This window comes from Sardina pilchardus, chromosome 6 (assembly GCF_963854185.1).
Source record: "Sardina pilchardus chromosome 6, fSarPil1.1, whole genome shotgun sequence".
NCBI lineage: Eukaryota > Metazoa > Chordata > Actinopteri > Clupeiformes > Clupeidae > Sardina > Sardina pilchardus.
The window spans coordinates 30,902,455-30,924,137 of NC_084999.1; the positions used below are offsets into that span (position 1 = coordinate 30,902,455).

The 21,683-nt window shown below is 43.4% G+C and overlaps 2 protein-coding genes across 4 annotated transcripts in view; one reads left to right on the forward strand and one right to left on the reverse strand.

Annotated features, from left to right (window-relative positions):
* The window catches only part of ptpn3 (protein tyrosine phosphatase non-receptor type 3), a 12,865-nt gene extending 157 nt beyond the window's left edge, over nt 1–12,708 (reverse strand). Inside the window, exons 1-26 of one of the 3 annotated variants that reach the window (XM_062539388.1) lie at nt 12,580–12,708; nt 11,381–11,548; nt 11,096–11,209; nt 10,917–10,959; nt 10,519–10,597; nt 9,831–9,875; nt 9,663–9,715; nt 8,928–9,045; nt 8,603–8,690; nt 7,731–7,819; nt 7,529–7,592; nt 6,334–6,464; nt 5,988–6,107; nt 5,729–5,842; nt 5,526–5,616; nt 5,299–5,376; nt 5,079–5,135; nt 3,458–3,614; nt 2,965–3,131; nt 2,783–2,873; nt 2,597–2,661; nt 2,259–2,399; nt 1,255–1,383; nt 896–1,041; nt 672–807; nt 1–579 (exon numbers count right to left, since the gene is read on the reverse strand). The exon at nt 1–579 is cut by the window's left edge and continues 157 nt beyond it. In XM_062539388.1, coding sequence (XP_062395372.1) covers nt 508–579; nt 672–807; nt 896–1,041; nt 1,255–1,383; nt 2,259–2,399; nt 2,597–2,661; nt 2,783–2,873; nt 2,965–3,131; nt 3,458–3,614; nt 5,079–5,135; nt 5,299–5,376; nt 5,526–5,616; nt 5,729–5,842; nt 5,988–6,107; nt 6,334–6,464; nt 7,529–7,592; nt 7,731–7,819; nt 8,603–8,690; nt 8,928–9,045; nt 9,663–9,715; nt 9,831–9,875; nt 10,519–10,597; nt 10,917–10,959; nt 11,096–11,209; nt 11,381–11,449 — 2,457 coding nt within the window. In that variant the 5' untranslated portion in view covers nt 11,450–11,548; nt 12,580–12,708 and the 3' untranslated portion in view covers nt 1–507. Of the gene's footprint in view, nt 580–671; nt 808–895; nt 1,042–1,254; nt 1,384–2,258; nt 2,400–2,596; nt 2,662–2,782; nt 2,874–2,964; nt 3,132–3,457; nt 3,615–5,078; nt 5,136–5,298; nt 5,377–5,525; nt 5,617–5,728; nt 5,843–5,987; nt 6,108–6,333; nt 6,465–7,528; nt 7,593–7,730; nt 7,820–8,602; nt 8,691–8,927; nt 9,046–9,662; nt 9,716–9,830; nt 9,876–10,518; nt 10,598–10,916; nt 10,960–11,095; nt 11,210–11,380; nt 11,549–11,839; nt 12,527–12,579 lie in introns of those variants that run through there. The other 2 variants (XM_062539387.1, XM_062539389.1) reach the window with 2 other exon arrangements.
* Nucleotides 12,709–17,038: 4,330 nt separating this feature from the next.
* On the forward strand, nt 17,039–21,429 carry sgk2b (serum/glucocorticoid regulated kinase 2b). The gene is made up of 12 exons (XM_062539398.1): nt 17,039–17,197; nt 17,457–17,532; nt 18,584–18,632; nt 18,774–18,802; nt 18,895–18,952; nt 19,076–19,159; nt 19,301–19,432; nt 19,544–19,656; nt 19,759–19,978; nt 20,096–20,242; nt 20,542–20,631; nt 20,725–21,429. The coding sequence occupies exons 1-12, from the start codon at nt 17,131–17,133 to the stop codon at nt 20,881–20,883; spliced, it is 1,224 nt and encodes a 407-aa protein (XP_062395382.1). The 5' UTR covers nt 17,039–17,130; the 3' UTR covers nt 20,884–21,429.
* The last annotated feature ends 254 nt before the right edge of the window (nt 21,430–21,683 follow it).

Consider the following 21,683-nt stretch of genomic DNA (forward strand, 5'->3'; position numbering starts at 1 on the left):
ACAGCCCACACGGAATCAAACATCCAAAACACTTTCCCAATTAGTGTTTTTCCACTTCTTGAGTGAGATTGTCTCTGGGCCAAAACATAGAGAGATTGCTAAGAAACAAATGTGGCATGAAGGAATGAATTTCAAAATAGTTACTTTTGCTTCTCATCTGACAGCAGGTGTACGTGTGCATGTGTGTGTGTGTAAGGAAGTTAACATTTGAACCCTTTATCTCTAGATATTATGCAGACTTTGAAACAAAACACATTCCAAGGTGTATGTGCTACTTCTGATGAAAGTAAATTAGGACATGTAGGTATTTCTCACTGTTCTCTCTAGGGGTGTGTGTGTGTGTGTGTAGCAGTAGTAGTCGTAGTCAAAGTGCTCTCTGGCTCTCTAATGCATATTCGGACCATCACTACATTTAATTTATTATATTAAGAAGCACTTATTTATACAAAAGAAACATCTACAGCAGCTTTGGTCATCGCTTTCACTCCGCACCCCTCCAGCCCCCTCTCAGTGTCCAGATGTTTTGTGCTTGTCTCTGTACACCTTCAAGATGGCCTCGCACACAAAGCGGAACTGGCACTGAAAGAGAAACAACACAACAAGATGAAAACACAAACAAACATGCAACTCTCTGAACAGCACCTGAGTACACGTGTGTACACAATGCATACCGGTGTTTGGACCATCATAGCCCTCTGCTCTCTCAGAGACTGGACGATCTGGAGTGGACACACAGGTTCGCCGGCCTCCATCTCCACCAGCGCTGTTTCCATGGTGATGAGGACACCTGTCCGTCCGATCCCTGCGCTGCTCAAACAATACCATGTGACAGTGAGTGTGTGTGTGTGTGTGTTTAGGGCGGGCAGTGAGTGAGTGGATTTGTGCATGTCCTTACCTGCAGTGGACCATCAGTGGGCTCGTCCTCTTCTTCCGACTGCGCACAGACTGGATGAAGCTGAGGAAGTCCGAGGCGTCGTCTGGAGTGCCATGATCCGGCCAGGCCACGTACTGCAGGTGAGTGACAGAGCGCTGCTCATCAGTCTGGTATGGGGAGACAGAGAGAAAAATCCAGGTGAAAAAGTGTGTGTGTGTGTGTGTGTGTATGCCAGTATTTACCCTGTTTGTGTGTATGTGAACGCCAGTATTTCCCCTTTGTGTGTGTGTGTGTGTGTGTGTGTGTGTGAGAGCCAGTATTTTCCCTATGTGTGTGTGTCAGTGTTTCCCCTGTGTGTGTGAGTGTGTGTGTGTGTTTACCTGTGTATTTGTGAGTGTGAACTCTCGGGTGACGTAGGTCAGGTTGCCTTCCTCTGAGTGGCAGCACACCTGCAGGTTGCCGTATTCCCTCACCTCTGGGGGGTGTGGCCAGTACTGGTGGCACTTAGTCTGGAGCACAAACAACAGTTCAACAGTCAACAGCAACAGCAACCGGCTAAAACCACTTACTCCAACCATTTAACCAGCTCTACACATTCTACCCATCTTACAGTATATGGATTACCATACTTCCCCATATCAAAAGGAGATTAAATGTTCACTTTTAATATGGATTTCCTGCAGATTGTTGATAATTACCCAGTAACCTTGGAGACTGTCCTGCCCATTCAAATATTTAGCGGTAAACCTTCTGACCACAACCACAATGGTCAGTTTCAGTCACAGCCCCCGGCTGCCTCTACACGTCGTTCACATCAAGATGTCAAACTTAGACCATGTAGCAGTTGCTCACTAGACTGACTCATTTCCACCACAACCGATAGGTCATGGCTTTTTTCAGCAACACAGTCATATTCATCACACTTCTAGCTATTTATGTTGACATACTTCTGTTTATGTCCCCTATCAACAGCTAACAGATATGTGATGTTAGAATTATTTGTTGCAATGATATTCAGATGTTTGGTAAGAACTCTTTAAAATGTCCATCACCATCATTTCTATTACCTAGCCTGTTTGTGTCAATGAGAATAACTGTTTTAAATAATTGTTTTGTTTTGTCTTGTTCTTGTTGTTGTCATGTCTTTTGAACACAGACATTCATGAGTATGATTACATGTGTCCAGAATAATGTAGCGTTTAATTAGGAAGTGTAAAAGTACATTTCACAAGTCACTATAATTAGGTTATAATATACAGGTGACAGGCATAATTAGGCTTTTATAAACAGGTGAGTGTGTACATATGCTTTCAATAATGTCTATACACATTTGTGGGTGTGTGTGTGTGTGTGTGCGTGTGTGTGTGTGTGCGCGTGTACTCACCCGCCCTCTCTCGGTGAGTGTGGTGAGCATGATGATGTGTGTGCTGTTCTGCTCCCACACACACCTCCAGAAGTGTGTGCATGTGACTGGTAGTGGTCCCTGAGCTGCAATGTACCGTAACACCCCTCCACCAGGCTCCGTCTACACAAACACAAACAAACACACACACACACACAAACAAACACATTTCTCAAACTCCGTTCCATGCAAGTTGCGACAGGGCGAGTGAGTGGGACTGTTTATGTGAGTCAGAGAGCGAACAGGCCACTGAGTGTCATGTAGGGGCCTGCGAGTGCATTCCTGGAATTTGTGGGTGGTATGCGTTCGAGTGGAGCTACCTTCACATGGTTGGCGTTGATGTAGTCGTCACCGTCTCCCTTTAATACCACCCTGGTGATGTCATCTGCGGGAGACACAGAGAGGGCGTGTCCACGTCAGGGATGTGATCGTGAATGAGAGCACATCAGATGACTAGCGGCTATCAAGTGAGGGTGTGGGAGAGCGCACAGCAAGCGGTGACTTACATGGCAGAACGTCCTTATAACGATTCTTCTCCGTGTTCTCCGGCAACCTTGCGCTGGAGTACGTGAGTCCGGGTTTTCTCCTGTAGAGTTTCTGTGGGCAGAGAGAGAGGCGGGGGATGAGCACAGCAGTGGTCAGTCTCTCGTACTTACACACACACCCCTCGGGTCAAGCCCTCGCTCACTTCAAACTGCATCAGCAGAGTCCCGGTCATTACACCCCTCTCCAGTCTGGTCATCGACTCCTCCAGGCTCTGTCCTGGCGCTTGATTGGCCGTCTCCGAGATCTCCCCCAGCATAGAAAGGCCAAGGTCAATCTGGAGCGAGGGAACAGCACGGAGGGAGACACCTGCTGACACACACACACACACCCATGCGCACACACACACACACACACACACACACACACGCACCCAACACACACACACACATACACACACACACACACACACACACCCATGCACACACCCATGCACACACACACCCAACACACACACACACATACACACACACACACACACACACCCATGCACACACCCATGCACACACACACACCCAACACACCCATGCGCACACCCAACACACACACACACACACAGTAAGAATTAGCTATATCATATAGTTTATAGACCTCTTATATATTTGGTGTGTGTGTGTGTGTGTGTGTGTGTGTGTTACCTCGGCGGCGCAGCAGCAGTGTGAGGTGATTGGTGTGTGTTTCCCGGCTGGCCCGGATGAACATGACCACCTGCTGATGTGTGTGTTCTGATACATCCCTTCCATTCACCAGGACTAACTCATCCCCCACACACACCGCCGGTGTACACTGGGCCGCCTAGAGACACACGCAGACAGAGACATATTGGATATGGTATGCAATGCACACATACACATAAAGAAGCATTTTACTTTTCTTTAGGAAGGCAGAACAGAAAGGCAAATACATGTACACAGACACACACAGTCACTGACAAGCGCTCTCTTGCGGTCATTGATAGGCGCAATGTAGAGTTTTGCTCTAAGCGTAGGACCCAAATGCATGCATGCAAAACGATGCATGAAAATGAGAAGCTTTACTGACAAAACATATCTACAGACAGATCTAGATCTAGAACTAGAATGCAAGCAACACCAATATGTGCAAATGGATGCACAAACAAAGACTGACAAAATACTAGTGTAGGAGACACAAGGGTTCATACACTGGGGTTAACAGGACAGGAAAATGAATCAATCCACAAGTTTCCAGTGGTATTTTATAACTATACCTATGGTATTTTGTGTGCTAGTTAGCAAAGTAGTATAACTATGGTATTTTGTGTGCTAGTTAGCAAAGTAGTATAACTATGGTATTTTGTGTGCTAGTTAGCAAAGTAGTATAACCAGAGACGGTTTATAAAGCGAGACGATTCATATGAGGCTAAATTCTGGTTTCATTGTGACGCAACTGCCACTCCCATTTAGGAGGCAAACGGAGGTATTTATATGGGAGAAATAATTCTACACCTTTCTAAACCGATTATTTCGTCACTGAACACGCCCCTTTAGGAGGCAGGAAGTGCTGCTATTTCGTTCCATTGAAAAACCGCTTTATGATTCATCTTAGTAACTATACGATCTTTGGTATAACTATGGTATTTTGTGTGCTAGTTAGCGAAGTACAGGTAATATACCTATGGCATTTTGTGAGCTTGTTAGTGAATAGGGCAAGTATTTTGGGAGTGATCCATATCACCGTCTGGATCCAGGAGGCGGTTATGTATTCACTTGGCGGAGGTTTGCGCTCTCTGAGTGCTTTTCTAGTTATTTACTGTGTAGAGTGGCAAACCTTTATGAGAGATGTTGTTATGGAGCTCAGGGACAATGTGCTGTTTGTCATTGTACATATACTTAACTAAACTCTCTCAGTGGCTTTTTTTTAGCATAAGCCTAAAACTAAATCAGACTGTTCCTGCTGACAATGGTACGGTTTCCATCGCCTCCTAAAAGATGACCAATCAAAAACAATATGTCTTCATATAACTTCAACTTTAAAAAGCCCCACAAACACGTCCCATTCATTATACTGAGAAGCAGAAGTTGCGCTAATTTTTGATGCAATGCCTCATGGGATGTAGGAAACTTAGATAATCAGGGACTGAACTAGACTCAGATGAGGGGCGAAGACAGGCACAAGGAAAAGAAGCACATGGCACAGGACACAGCAAGCACACAAAAGTCGAGACAGCCGAGTACATCAGTGTACAGAGAGGGAAAAAGGACCCTTACAGTAATATAAAGAGAAATCACTAAACATTACCGGGGAGTCTGGGTTCACGTGCGATATGACAAGAGGCATCTTCTGATCCACACCCCCCTGCCAAACAAAAATAACATTTTACAAGTAGTTTTCACCCTTCATATAAATGACACCGGTACATATGATCTGGTTTTCTGATTAATTCCACTCACTTATTCAATTCAATCAAATGTACCCCACTGACACAAATTACAGTTGCTCATCCAGGACACACACTTACTTTGACGTTGAACCCAAATTTGCCATCTGGGTCAGGGCTTATTCTCACCAGCAACAAATCACCGTCCATCACCACCCCCTACAACACACACAGCATTGGAATGGTGAAGGGCTGTAGAAATAACCCTCTGATGAACTATGTATGTAACTCACACATGTAACACACACACACACACACACACACACACACACACACACACACACACACACACACACACACACACACACCTTCTCCCAGGGTGACTCCTCTTCCTCCCCAGTGATGACTTCATCGTGTTGGGGCGTGAAGGTGCTGGTAGTGTTATCGTCTTGAACTTTCCTTTGCCATGACAACCATCAGATTAAAATTGACTACACTGACCACAGGCCTGCATTAATGTATGAGCGTGCAATGAAAAGAAAACAGCGTGATGGTGTTTGTGCACACATACCTGTAGGTGTAAAACACCTCCTCGGTCTCTGTGCCGTCGCTCGTCTCCCCGGTCAGGTTGTCGACAGAAGATGGCCGTGGCTTGTGCACGTCATGCCTCATGCGTGGACTCCGCCTTCACAGGTGAAGAATTCGGCGGCGGCGTTGTTGAAGTGTGCAGGAGCGCAGGGTGCATATGTGGACACAGAGAACAACACGTCAGCTGGATCAGGAGATTTATGAGTGTGAGTGAGAGGATAGGGGGGGGGGGGTTGACCTACCAGGTGGGTGTGCTTGGAGGAGATCTGGAGGGGAGGCTCTGTGTCTCCAGGTGTTCACTTGAGCCAGACTTCAGAGCTGAGTCCCATAGCTTTCCTGTCACAAGTCTGCGGTACAGTGGCCTTCAAAGCAAACATGCACACACACACACCGACACACACACACACACACACACACACACACACACACACAAACAATAATAACTGTAAAACACGTGTATGAGAGAATTACTAACTAACTAGTTAAATTAACAAATTACATTTCTACAATTATAATCATGCAACTATCATGCACATCCTGAGTTACTCACTTTAACTTTAAGTCTGACTGGGTGTGTAGTGTGCATACCTGGATGTGGGTGATGGGTGTGTGTTCCTGTGTTGGTAGAAAGTGTGATGGTCCACACACGATCTCCAGAGGTTTTTACAGTTACGAGAATTCTGCATGCAGACAGATACCACTTGCTCTCCCACCTCTCCCTACACACACACAATGCACAAACACACATACACGTGTGCACACACACACACACACACACAGACACACAAACACACAGACACAGACACAGACACAGACACAGACACAGACACAGACACAGACACAGACACAGACACAGACACAGACACAGACACAGACACAGACACAGACACAGACACAGACACAGACACAGACACAGACACACACAGACACAGACACAGACACAGACACAGACACAGACACAGACACACACAGACACAGACACAGACACACACACACACACACACACACACACACACACACACACACACACACACACACACACACACACACACACACACACACACACACACACACACACACACACACACACACACACACACACACACACGGTAACAATTTATATTAAAGTGCCCTTGTTACAGTGTATTTACATCCTGGTGTGTACAGTGTAACAAACTGTGTAACAAAGCACAATAGCATGTTCTTATGTATACATCATGCAATTCTGTGTACAGATTCTCTGTGGTAACATGCACTCCAAAGTGCATTGGGTCAGTTTTTCTGTTTTCTCTGTTTCTGAGATCCAGTAAAGTGACATTTACAGCTAGAAGAAAAGCCACACTAACAATGAACTACTTAACTGGTTTGCTTAATTGCATGTAATAACACAATAACTATTATACCGATGTGGTTGTTTTGTGCAGGTGACTAAGACATTCACATCCTCTTTAGATTTGAATACAGCTGGTTAATGGAGTCCCACCTCCAGTCCAAGTCCAATCTCACCCCATAATCACTATACCCCATAAGTGTTTTTCCCTAGAAACACCTTAGCAAAGTGCTGTGATGAGCATGTTCTATTACATGAAATCCTATCATGTATGTACAATATAATGCATGGTGGTACACATTGTTATCCAGTTTGGTATACTATACTTCATGGTTTAGATACACTGTAACAAGGGCACTGCCATTTAAAGTGTTACCAATGTTTTCATTCTTACACAGACTGACAATATACACAACACTGAAATACAAGGAAATTTCTGCTTATCTGACATACATGTTTTCTTCGAAGGTGTATGCAGAATCTTTTCCTTTTGAATGAAATCTTGATTATGTTTATCCTGCAAAACAAAAACTCCATTAAGACTAGAGATAGATGGATGCCCCCCTCCTCCACACATACAAACACACACACACACACACACACATACACACATGAAAATCATAACAATTAAGCATGAAGGGGAACTATGACTCACCAAGGGAAAAAACTGGTGCAGATCAGATTACAGAACAAAGCCACGCCTCCTGAGGCAATGCCTACCCATAGGGTGGACTTATTCTCATCCTGAGGGGCAAGTTATGAACAGATCATTCAAGTGTTTAGCAGACATTTTGATCCTAGAGGACTTACAGAATATAATATGACAACAGTAACAGTGGCAAAAACAATGCAAATATAGCAAAATAGTGATAGTCCATTATAATAGCAATAGCGATTATCACAATATCAACAAGAAAACCAACACATCATTTCATTTCTTTATCATTGTAATAAAATGTTATGAATCCAAACATTCATTTAGCTTCCAGTTCTCCCCTGTCCCTCTATCTATACCTCTCTACCTTGCTGGCCCCAAGCCGATGACCTCCCCTTATCGCCTGAGACACTCAAGGATTCTTCCTATCTAAAGGGAGTTCCTTCCTTGTGGTAAACTCCTGCATAGGATTGCTTTAAACTACGAATCAAGCCAAAACTGAAACACTTTGGATAGATCTTGAGTGTATAACACAAGGCTTGAACGCATTTCTGCTTATTCTCATCCAAAGTTTATGGAATAGCTAAGGACAGGTGCCACACTATCACAGACATAGAAAGTTATCTTACAATCTGCTTCAAAAAAAAAAAAAGTAAACAAAACATTAGGCAATATAAGAAGTGGCCTAGTTACCACTACAATGGGTAACCTCTCTCTCCATGTTTGATGCATGCAGCGTGGGAGTTGTTGTTGATTAACAAAAGTGGGAGGGCCCACAGCCCCCTGGCCCCCGTGCTTCCGGCACCAGCTCCATGTGCCTGTGTGTGTGTGTGCGTGTGTGTGTGTGTGTGTGTGTGTGTGCACTGTTTTACCTTTGCAACATGTAGCTCCACTCCATAGAGTTCCAGCGTTCTAGCTGTGTTCAGAAAGCAAAGCTCGGCTTCACACTGGGAGAGGCCCCTGTGGTTGGATACACAGACGTATGTATATGAGTGATCACACAGAGGAGATCACCTCTCTCACTTTTTTCACAATTAAACAGAACAAATATGTTCTTATGCATATACATTTGCCATGAGAGGGAAGAATAACAATGGTATTTGAGTGAGAGTGTGAGTGAGTGTGCGTGCGTGTGTGTGTGTTTGTGTTGGGGAGAGGGGTTACTGACCAGGTGCATGCATGGGCATGCATGAATACCTATGTTGTGGATGCAGTGCTTCTACTTTCGGGAGGAAGTCCTCATTCTGTTCAGGTAGAAAGTGAGCCTTGCTCAAGTACCCTGATGGAGTCTCGGGTTTGTGGTCTCCAAGCTCCGCTGTCAATCGTAGAAAGAGAGTACAGTGAGGCCTGATGGCAGATTTGATTCTTGCCATCACCTACTTGCACTGACTGCATGGGTTCATTAGTAAGCATTCTATAGCATGCGAATGCATGTCAGGAGAGCACACTTAATTGGCTGACTGAGCAAACTAACAGGATTAAGTGAGCTTCCTTTATCAAGGCTTTGTTGCAGTTGTGTAAAACCCCAAAGACACAGAAGCTTTTTAGGAATAGATGTTTGCTGTGTGCCTAAAAAGGGGTCAGCCACAGGGGCTATGCAACTGAGCCAGAGACCCTCCCCTACACTAGGTCACAGCAGATATAACCAACCTCCAGTACCACACTAGGCCCACAACCTCCAGTACAACACTAGGCCCACAACCTCCAGTACCACATTAGGTCACAGCTGATATGACCCAAAGGACCTGTGGATACAGTGCTGGCACCAATAGTAACCTAACTTGGCTGATTTAATACCTGATTACTCTTAATCCATCTGAGCAAGGTGTGTGTGTGTGTGTGAGAGAGAGAGAGAGAGATACAGAGAAAGAGAGAGAGAGAGAGAGAAAAACAGTAAGTGAGGGAGAGAACGAGAAAGAGAGATAGACTCACACTGAACAGCATACGAGGCAAGAACCACAGCAGAACTGAGAGGACATTTCAATCTGTAACATGCACAGAATAGTTAGTACACTGACCCTCTCTACAAACACACACATACACACACATATGTTAAATAAAGTCAAAAGCCAGCTGAGCCAATATATCTGATTGTGTTACCTGCCCTCCTGAATATCTCTCTTAATCTGCAGGAAATAGAAATGCCTGAAAGTAAAAATAGAAATATACTTTGAGCTTAATCAAGAACACAGTAACACAACAACAACAACAACAACAACCACACACAAACATCCATACAAACTCATCTAGCTGTGGAGATAACAGGGACATTCTCTCGATCTCACACACAAACACACACACACCACACACACACACCACACACACCACACACACCACACACACCACACACACACACACACACACACACACCACACACCACACACCACACACCACACACCACACACCACACACACCACACACACCACACACACCACACACACACACACACACACACACACCACACACCACACACCACACACCACACACACCACACACCACACACCACACACACCACACACCACACACACACACCACACACACCACACACACCTCCTCCATAGGTCACCAAACCAGCTTACTTGCCCGCACCAGCTAATAATGCAGGGATTCTCCAGAGTAGCTTCATTTTAATTCCATTTAAAATTGTGTACAAATGTTAATGTTTAAGTTAATATCAAATTAACAACTGTCAGTGGACTTGTCAAAGCATTCATTGTCTTCACATATAAATAAACGTGACTTGATAGTAAAGTTTACAGTAAATAATGATAATCAGTAGTAGGCTCACCTGGTTTGCTCATGTTGCAAAGAATTTGGATCAGAAACAAAGAAGCGAACTCTAAAACTCAAGAAGAATGGTGAGGGGCCTGCAGATGAGAGAGAGAAAGAGAGATCCAATCGAATTTGGCATCCTTTCAAGCAGTCATAGCAGAACATAATAATACAGTTTTGCATTATATTATTGCATTGTCTTTTTTATGCTTAAATGAAAGGAAGGCTACACTAAGGTGATGACCCTAGGTCAGGAAGAGTACTGTAGACTTTTGAGCAGAGCTCATTTGGCGAGGTAAGAATCTGCTGTGAGCCTCCCTAAGGCCTGTGGTGGCATTCAGATATGATGATGAAGCTGCGGGGCTAGCCGCGGGTAGGACAGAACCCCAGCAATGCAGTGCCGCTCTTGCTCACCTTTCAACTGCTTCTTCAGGGGCTTGTTCTGCTCCAGCCACCTCTACAGACAGCACAAACATATCTCAGTTAGAACGGTTGTACACATTCACATACTCACATGTACACATACACGTAAGGACACGTGACTGAGATCGACTAAGACACGGCCAGGACATCACACTTAAAAGTGCTCTTACCGGTGAGGTCTCTCGGAGTGTGTTCTCTGATATGAGCAGGCTGTAGTAGTGAGTGTCCTGCACAGACAGCTGTGCACAGACAGCACTGAACAGGCCTGAGCCATCCTGCTGCTTCTGTGAGAAAAGAGAGGGGGAAAAAAACACTTTTGACAGAATGCACACCAGTCAAGAACAGCATTCTAATCTGACTTCAGAACAAATGTTTAGCTGTGTGAGAGAGAGAGGGGGGAAGGAGAGAGAGAGAGGGAAGGAGCTAGAGAGAGAGAGCAAGAGAGAGAGACTTACATTGACATGGAAGGTATGTGTGTCACCATCAGGAAAGAGCACCACACAGAGCAGCTCTGCTAATGGCATTAGTGTTGAGTTGGGGAAGGTGTCAGAGAAACGGAGAGAATGCTTGTGATGGTGCAACACCAATCAGCGCACTCCAGCTGGATGGCCACAATCTCACACCTGAGGAAACCCAAAATATTTTCATAGACGGAGGCATGTTTACACCAGCCCCCTCCGTCTCACACAGAAAGAAAGACACTCTGTTGCTTTCCAGAATAGTTCCAGTAGTTATCTGGGCAAGCGTTTGCATTAATGCCGACAAAGTTCGTGACTTTGCATTTAGGCTGTTAAACTTCCACAAACTAATGGGCACTTGCACCTACCTAAAACAGGCGTGCTTCCACAGAGGAACACAACGTTAGCGGAAAGTAAACGTTTTCTTGTGAAATTAAACAGATATGCCACACCCACCTCAAATATAGAAAATGTCGAAGATGCTCATCAACACGAACAGTCCAAGAAGAAGATGATGAAGGCCGATATTAGAAACAATTGTTGTAAAACATAAAATATCTGGGCTGTGTCAACGCACTCGCCAAGCAACCCAGGCGACCGCGCGTATATCCTACTTCTGTCGAAATCGAGTAGCCTACTCGAAGAGCGAATCCTAAGTTAGAACCTGTGCATTCAAGTGTTGTGGCGAGTCACTGAGAGCTATTTGTCACCATATATCCTGGTCTAAATCACTGTACGACTGACTGGTAGCCTATAGCTTACATGCATTGTAAAAAGTTGTTGTTTTTGGGTTTATGTCATCTGGATCGTAACTGAGAGATCCCTCTTTCCTTGTCTTTTCTAAAGAAGCTATTCAGCATTACTCATCGTGAAAAACTTTAGGGCGTGCATTCATCTGAACTCGAGTTCAGTATGTGCTCAGAGTGACTAGATCATCTTAGAGAATTAAACCGACGTCGCGGCTTCGGCAGGCTGCTTGACGTTCCTCTGGGATAAGCACAAAAGTCGGTACTGAGTTTCCATGACAGGGTGTAACCGGGCATTACCTGAAGTTATTACTTTAGGTGTAACCCATGACTAAGCGCACGATTTAAGAAACTTCTCAAACACACAATTGCGAGAAGTGTGCTCATAAATAGCCTACGTATAGGAAAAGCCTATGTAATGTCGAAATGGTTTTAAGGAACTGTACCTACCTGATTGTTCTGCCTCGAACTAGTTCTTATTTCGTGCGTAGAGTTAATGCTTCCATGTTGGGAGAGCCAATGGTGCAGGTGAGACATCCGGAAGTGAGTGTTATTGTGTTGTGGTTTGTTTGTTTCGTTCGTGCCCTATCGCAGTGACACTCCGCCCCTTCTAGTCAAATCTTCACGCGAGTTCTCTGTTAACGCAAGCGCGTGTACCGCAGACGCGAAAGGCTTAGATTAGGCGTCTTTACAGGTGTCACACTTGAGACAGCGGAGACATAAAACCAAAATGACAGACCTATAGGCGACTTTGCGATGTCTGAACGAGACTATTTCTGGGCCACATTTCTCGCCCATCATATATGAAGTATTGCCAATGGAGTAGCAGTAGCCCGTTATGCACTATCGTATCGCTGTCATTACGCAATCATTCGCATTCAGTTCGACCTCAACCAAATGCATTGATACAAGTAAGGAATGTGTACTTACCCTGCTTAACCATGTGGCATATTTTGTTTTGGTCTTGTGATGGAAATGTAATGAGGAAACGTCTGCATATGAACTGCAGATATTGACAACAGGCATTCTGAACCAATAACCCTAGTCCAGTGAAGCATACTAAGAGTGTACTAATCAGTAGGCCTATCTAATTAATCTTGAAAGTGTGTTTTTGTACAAAAAAAACAAACAAAAAAACCTTAGAGCCTAAATATACCAGGGCTCCCATGAGCAGTCCTGCATTTTAGTTAAATTAATTTGAATAGTGACCTTCTGAAGGCCCTACTGGATCAGGGTCAATTTTGTCACCAGGAGGCAGTTCTCCAAATGAACAGCAAAGGCATGCTTTCAGGCTCCAAACGCTGAGTCCTTTGCTGACCCAGCAAATGAACCCTAATAAATCCTTGATTTGGGACATTGCCACTGGACTGTGTAATGGTCTTCTCTCAAACAAGCAAGTCCTAGGACATGCACTTGACTCAAGACGATGCATTGGGGTCTTGGAACTCATTGATACCCCCAGTTAAGTTAGCACACATATTGAATTAAAAGGTAATATCATAATTAACAAAATGCTGACAAACTGTAACTCCTCAGGATCATGCAAAGCTGCTGTTTCATAGGCATCAACAAGTGTAAATGATGGAGTGAATACCCTCATTAGATATTCACAGTCCAAAGAACAAACACCGGGAGCATTTATTTTCCCTCAACTCTTAAAGTTATGTCAGATAATATGCACCATGTACTGAATGTAAACTTGCTCCTAGAACATCAAAACATTGAATGACCTCTTCAGTTGAAATGAGGGGTCAGCGAATGGCCATCCTAATCTGCAGCCGCACGGGACCAGTTGTAAGTAAGTAAGTAAGTAAGTAAAGTAAAGTAAGTACATTTAATTTATAGAGCACATTTAAAACACTGACCACTGCCCAAGTGCTGTACATAGAATATGGCTAAAAATAGAGAATAAAAGCAAATCAGAACAAGCAAAATATAAAAAGTCAAGCACAGAGAAAGTAAGCAAGACAAATACAGAAATATAATAGACAAAGAAAGACAAATAGACAAGACAGCCCTAGACAAAATGAATAGCAGCAGTATGGAAGACACTTGAAAATGAAGAGAGGAGTGAGATGGACAGCTAGGAAGCAGGGATGGCCAAGGAATAAAGGTGGGTCTTTAGTCGTGATTTAAAAATGGTGATAGTGGGAGACAGTCTAACATCTGGGGGCAGGAAATCCCACAAACGTGGGGCTGCTACCTCAAAAGCTCTATCGCCTCTTTGCTTGAGGCGGGTGCGGGCCACAGAGAGAAGACCCTTGTTGGCAGATCTATGGGACCTGGATGCTGAGAGGGGATGGAGGAGGTCTGCAATATATGAGGGAGCCAACCCATGCAGTGCCTTATAGACTGTCAGAAGGACTTTGAAATGGATCCTAAAGCTAATGGGGAGCCAGTGTAAGGAGGCCAGAACAGGGGTGATATGATGGTATTTTTTGGTACCAGTAAGCAGCCTAGCAGCTGCATTTTGTACCAATTGCAGACGGGAGAGTTGGGACTGGGGGAGACCAAGATAGAGGGAGTTGCAATAATCTAACCGGGATGTAACAAATGCATGAATTTCTGTTTCTAAGTCTAAGAATAAATAATTCTCAGCTGATGGAAGCTACTCTTGATAACAGAGCTAATCTACCTTTTGAAACAGAGCTCTGAATCAAGTATCACACCCAGATTTTTGGCATGTGGCTTGACAAAAGAGGAGAGGTGGGCTAATTCTCCTTCAATCAGGGGTCTACTTTAGAAGGACCAAAAATGAGTTGTAAAATCAGCATTTGGCTCATGAGCTCACTTTGTATCAGAACATGGTCTCCCCATATGCAAGGCTATCTGAAAACAAGGAAAGGACATTTTAGGGGGCTTCACCAAATGCTGCATTTTACACAGAGTTGCACAATTTCTGAACAAAAAGCAGCTTGTGCTGTCAGTGTCAGGCAATTAGATCATATGCAAAAGTCAGGATAAAATTAGGGGGGCTCTTTACCAGAATCTTACCAGAAGATGTGTCCAATGGCGGGGGACGGTGCTACAAGACAGAGCAGAATATTTCAGTCAGGCAGCTTTTTAATCTGTGACATGTGTATATATCTATTTTAGTAGGCTTAAGTTTGCTGAGTAAATGGAAACTGTCAAATGTAAATAAGTCATATCTATCTAATATCTATCTATCTGACCTTTGTTATTCCCTTTGACCTGTTACGAACAAACATTGTTTTGTCCTGTGTGTGATGGAACATGTATAATGATTAGGAATATGATTTTGCTTATCTGAACCAGACTTAAAAGTTACGAGTATCATCCAACATTAGATACGAAGCCACATGACAGTTCTTCCGCTTACACCATGCAGTAGAAATATAAAAAATAATAGGTATATGGTAATATTTAGTCATTTATCAAAACAGAAGCTCCCAATGCCATTCACAACCTCAATATTCAACCACTGAGGAGGTAGAAGGAAGAACCTCTTTTCCATAACCAGAGAAAATACGGTTGCTGCTTCATTGGAGTCTTGGGGAACTCTTCTTCTGTGTATCTGGGAGGGCCAAGAAAGACAGTATGCCTCAACAACAACATGTAAATAACCAGACCTTGGCACTTACACTTGCAGCACACTGCTGTACCGATTATATTTCAAATGGTGTTTCACTATGTGAGTGTTACATAATTCACTCCTTACTCATGTACAAATGATTAGCTCCTGGACATGTGAAATTGTATTGAATATGAATCCAATAGTCTTACATTTAACAACATGCAAAATATTTGTACTTGAGAATTTTTTATTTGCAGAATTAATGTTTGATTAATAACAAAAACGTTCATCAAGCCTGATTGGTTTTTAACTGACCAGTTAGAGCAGGTCCTGGTGCTCATTTCATATTTAAATGTGAGATTGTGTGTTGAAGTGTGAAGTGGTGTGGGTGTGTGTTGGCTGATGCTGGTGTATGGGTGTCATCTTCATGTCACTAATCAGGACTGGCTGTTCTTTAACCCAGACATCCAAATATAGAGGAGCGCTGAGTTCTCAGCACCTTTACCTCTCATAGAGAGTCTCTATGTTTTCCCGCTCTCTCTCTCTCCTCTTCCTATTGGACACTCTGAGGTGGGTGAGTGGGCCTATGGCAGATTTTCAACACCATGTCACTCAAAGGTCAGAAGTTATTTAAGGAAACTTAAACTCTCTCCCTCTCTTTCCCATCTACTAAGAATTGGGTTATTTGTTGGCATTGAACCAATGACCTGTAATATGACAGATCATTTAGTGAGATAGTATGTAAAGTTGTTGGTGTGTGTGTGTGTGTGTGTGTGTGTGTGTGTGTGTGTGAATGCGCGCATGTGGTGGTGGTGGTGGTGTGTGTGCGGGTGGCAGTCGAGGAGTGCAGTAAGCAATTCGACTCTGTCTCCGTGGTGACAGGTTGGCATTTCCGTTATGTAACCCGTTAAAGCCTAAATCACATCAGAAGAGGCAAGTCTAGAACTTCTACATTCATGTGGAGGAAGTGGAATGCGTCGAGGGACAATACAATTCAATGTAGGCTACAGTAGGCCTAGGCTATAGGTTAAACGAGGCTAAAGAGAAAAAAAAGCCCAGCCTGCTACTACTGATCCACAAACTCCTTTAGGCCAAAAATAGCCTGGGTGTAGTTGAGGAAAGTGTGTCACATTTTCTGAAATTCTAAAATTGTTTTGTCTTTATGCTTGTAAAAAGTTAACGAGAGGCCACATAGCCTATAAGATGGTCAGCTGCATCAGAGACCAACCCTATTCCATAGACACGACTGGGTTAAAAGTGAATTAATATTCATGTCAACTCTGAGCTCTCGAATAGTGTGACGGGTCGCCGCACAGTTGACCACGTGTCTTGCAAAAAATAGCTGGAGCCTTGAACCAGAAACGGCTGGATAAGAACGCACCTCCGGCATTGCCTCGGCAGACCTTGGGATTTCGCTGAAGGCAATCTCTGCTCTTGTACACTAGGGCAAGACATTAGCTTCAGAAATGGTAAAGAACTTAAAAAGTCCCGTGACCTATGCGAAGATGAAGGGCTTGATGTCTCAATTTTCAGGTAGGCTAAACTAGAGAATGATTTAACAGAATACATTTCTTTAGAATTATGGGCGCTTTATTATATAAATATTTGCACCCCTTCTGTGAACAGATTTTTAATCGTAGGCTAGTTTCTAACCAGACTGGTTTATTATGCAACCTTTATTCCAGGTCCTTAAGTGAGTTTTAGTCGTAGTTTATGGTAATTGGTAGGCTATCACTAATTAGTTATGTTTCATTCCAAGTGTAATAATGTGGCATGTCCGTTTGTCTTCCAGCCTTAATCAAAGAGAGGAAAGCCCTCGCCAGTGACCTGATGCTGAAGCTTGTGGCCAGTCCGAAGATATATCGGCGGTGAGTTGCCGTGTCAGACTATGTCAGTTAGACTACTACACCATGATGATCACCAGGTCATAGCCTATACTGTAGGGTAGGCTAATCACCGGATAGTCTTTCTTACAATTTCAGTTGTAGGATATCGAGAAATAAGACTTCCCAAGCCTGTTGCCTAAAATGTTGCAAAAATGTGCCAAAAATGCTTTTTAATCAGGGGCGTCATTGTGTGAAAATATTTTTGTCACTTAAGCATAGCTTTAGGTTATTAATGACATATTATTTTTGTTGTAGGCCTAAGCATTTACAGAGACAGGGATAATTTACATAGTCTAAATGTAGGCCATGTGATACTCGGCTACGTGGGTATGTGATGTGAGTGGAAAGACCTGAAGGCAGCTGTGGGTGAATTTAGTGTCAGATGTTTCCTGTGTTTATACTGTTACATAGACATTAACAACCAAGCAATATTTGAAGGCTACTGTGAATCTCCTTCTACTGTACACTTCAATAATGAGAATGCTGATGGAGGATGCTTGTCGTTAAAATAAGCCCATAAAACCAGAGTAAGCTGAATATCCTGGTCTGGCTTAGTTTTTGTGTTAGGTGGGTGTCGGCTGAGTGTAAAAAATTCTGGGAGGTGATACATTATCAACACTTTTTTCAGTTGTATAAACTGACCCACTGGCGTGAAAACCACATGGGGAAGTCTGAAATCTGACCTTTGGGCGGAGTGTGTGAATGGTGCCACCCCTGCTAGGGCACTATAAACACCCTCTCCTGTTCCAGTCATCCCTCGAAAATTCCATTTGTGGCAGCTCTGTTGCCAGCAGTATGTGTCCACGGCTAGTCCTTAAGTAAAATAAGAAGCTGCAAATCTGATATTAATGCCTGGGAGCCTCAATAAATATCTCTCTTGCATTCACAGAAAGAACTGTATGACTTGAATTTTGTAAAGTATCGGTAGCCTACATAATTGTTTTTTGGAACCTGGTGCAATAATGCAAGTTTTATGAAACATCAGACAATCTGCTCAGTTTGTTGACATTTTACTCTGCTCTGTTTTCTCTAGTTTTGACTCTCATGGTTTTCTTAGGCCGGAGGAGGATGCAGCTGATGAAGTAAGTAGTAGGAGAGGTGCAAGTGCAACCAAACACTTAGTGTCAACATTTCTGAGAAACCCAGTGTTGGGAAACAGATACGAGACATAAAGGCAGCATCAAACTCTGTTCTAATCCGATGTTCTTCCATTTAATTTACAGCTATGCTTCAGAGGCGCTTCACCACAGAAGTAAGTAGAAGAGAAAGAGAGAGTTGAAAGTACATGTACACTGTTTGCACCCAGACGGTCATAGTCATAGCGATTCTTTGTTGCTTCTATAGGGTGACAGCTGCAGATTTTGATTACTTGAAGGTGATTGGGACTGGAAGCTTCGGAAAGGTATAAGTCTCACTCATTATTACAACTTACTTCACCACACAAAAGCCTAACTGACTTCTTGCTCATAACCAGGATATCACAGAAGATAATATATGCAAATATATATTTCCTTCCCAACCAAAGGTCCTATTGGCCAAGCAAAAGGATACTAAGAACTATTATGCTGTGAAGGTTCTACAGAAGCACCCCATTCTGCAGAGAAAAGAAGTAAGTATGAGTATTTGTGACTTTCAAGTGGTTGTCTATGTAGAGCTTGTGTGATGAGTATCTGTATAGGGCTCAGTATCTGTGTAGGGCTTTGTTTTGATCATATATATGTGTGTGTGTGTGTGTGTGTGTACTATGCAGCAGGGCCATATCATGTGTGAGCGCAGTGTTCTGTTGCGGACCCTCAATCACCCTTTCCTGGTCAGACTCCACTACTGCTTTCAGACCAGTGGCAAACTCTACTTCGTGCTTGACTATGCCAGTGGAGGAGAGGTAATACAGTCACACGCAGCATGCCCTTATAGGAGATAACTTTTCATTTAGGAATAGGGCATTGAATCCAAAAGATTGCATAAGCAATATTTTGTGTGTTTGTGTTTGCAGCTCTTCTATCACCTACAGCAAGAGCGTGTGTTTTTGGAGCCCAGAGCTCGATTCTACGCTGCTGAAATTGCCAGTGCACTTGGATATCTACACGCCCTAGATATCATCTATAGGTACACACGCAAACTCTTGCACACATACACTGAAATCTGTTTGGTGTAAATGCATTCGAAACAGCATTACAAACTGCTTCTTGTTTCTTACCTCCACATCAGGGACCTGAAGCTGGAGAATGTTTTGTTGGACAGATCTGGCCATATCCTACTGACAGACTTTGGCTTGTGTAAAGAGGGAGTAGACCGGGAAGGTCGGACTGGGACATTCTGTGGAACACCTGAATACCTGCCCCCTGAGGTGTTGGAGCAAAGGGAATACGGTCTCACTACTGACTGGTGGGCACTTGGTGTGGTGCTTCATGAAATGGTTTACGGCCAGGTGCAAACTCTTTTACATCATTATGGAAATAAGTTCAAATGTAAATTCATATATGTATATACTCGGCACAATTTATACAGTATAATAAACTTAGACTTCCTCTCTTTCTTTCTGCAGCCTCCATTTTTCAGCGAGTCCCGTTCCAGGATGCTGAAGAATATCCTCTATCAGCCACTACTTTTGAGTCCCGGGATCTCCAAACCTGCCAGAGACCTGCTGCAAAGGCTACTGGAGAAGGATCCTCGGAAGAGGCTGCAGAACCTGGTAAGCATAGCAAACACTGATGTCCATCACCATCCACTGCAGACAGAGAAAAGAGACCTGGTGGATATACTGAAATGAGCTGGATGTGGCTGGTGGTCTTTCCTCTTTGGGGCTTGACAGTAGTGAGTTAAGAATCTTACCCCAGAAAGTAGCTCCATCAAATTCACTGTAGTTATTCAAAATAGAAACTTGCAGTCTGCTGTTACGTGTTACTTTGGCACTGTTTAATAAGCTCAGCATATATGATGCTACCGGTGGATAAGTAGCAAACCTAACTGTTTCCATCCTTCCTCTTGTAGGCAGAGTTAGAATGCCACCCTTTCTTCTCCTCTATTAATTGGACTGAACTTGTGGAAAAGAAAGTGCGGCCTCCTTTTAGACCATCTCTGGTAAGAATTGGCTTTAGTTTTAAAATTTGTGGCATTTTGTGAGCATTTTGCAAATATTTGATTTCCAACATGTCCATTTGTTTTTGTTAACAGTCAGGGCCTGTTGACCTGGTGAATTTTGACCCTGAATTCACACAGTTACCGGTTCCACCCTCACTGAGTGCCTGTGAAGGGTCTGGGCTAACATTTCCTGGCTTCAGCTTTACCAGTGACAATGGTCCTGCTGTCTCCACTCAGTTCAGTCGACGCTGATTCACAAGGGTTTCTTCATTCATGGAAGTTCGAGCATCATTGTAAATGATCATCAGCATAGTTTCAATGTGCTAAGAATCCATTTTTTTATATCTCACCTCAAGATAGATAGATTTAGAATGTTCTCTTTTTGCTTGAGCCGAGCAAATTACTGAGCTAGTATTTCATATACCATTGCTTTGTTGGACAATGTGACACCTTTAAGGTATAGGTTTCCTTTTAGGTAAATCCCTTGGACCAAATGACTGTAAAATGTATCTACCACATTTGTTATTCTGTTTATTGTTTTACATTTTCCAGTCAGTGAAATTATATAGGGAACCATTATTTAAGTTACATTTTGTGTCTTATGTTTTTTTTAAGGTGCCTCTCATTTTGCAATGTCTTAATTATTTGGCGGCAGCAGCTGTGAGAAAATGGAAAACTAAAACGTTTTTTGCCTCACTGTACATTAATTGGGTGGAATTGTATTATACTTTCCATCATTACAGAGTACAATGAATATTTTAGGTTAGGCCTACATAATAAATGTCTGTTTCCCATTAATATCTGTTTCATTCTTCAACAAATCACGTCTGCAGCTTGCACTTCGCGGAACTGACTTTTGTGGCGTTCTACTGCCATCATGTGGCCATAAATGGTAACTCACACGGAAAAGAATGGGAGCTGACAGTGACAGCAGACGATAGCCTACGCCCACGCATTTTTTATCCTGACCTGTGGCATGGTGTTGAATACTACTTCACTTGGAAAAAGAGATAAACAAAGGTTTACAAGGTATTCGACTTGAAAACACTGGC

What these genes read in the sequence shown, in the direction of transcription:
- sgk2b (XM_062539398.1), top strand. Translation starts at nt 17,131, where the DNA reads ATGGTAAAGAACTTAAAAAGTCCCGTGACCTATGCGAAGATGAAGGGC. An exon ending in AGGAGGATGCAGCTGATGAA is followed by an intron (nt 18,633 to 18,773) that starts GTAAGTAGTAGG and finishes TTTAATTTACAG; the next exon opens with CTATGCTTCAGAGGCGCTTC. An exon ending in CCATTCTGCAGAGAAAAGAA is followed by an intron (nt 19,160 to 19,300) that starts GTAAGTATGAGT and finishes TGTACTATGCAG; the next exon opens with CAGGGCCATATCATGTGTGA.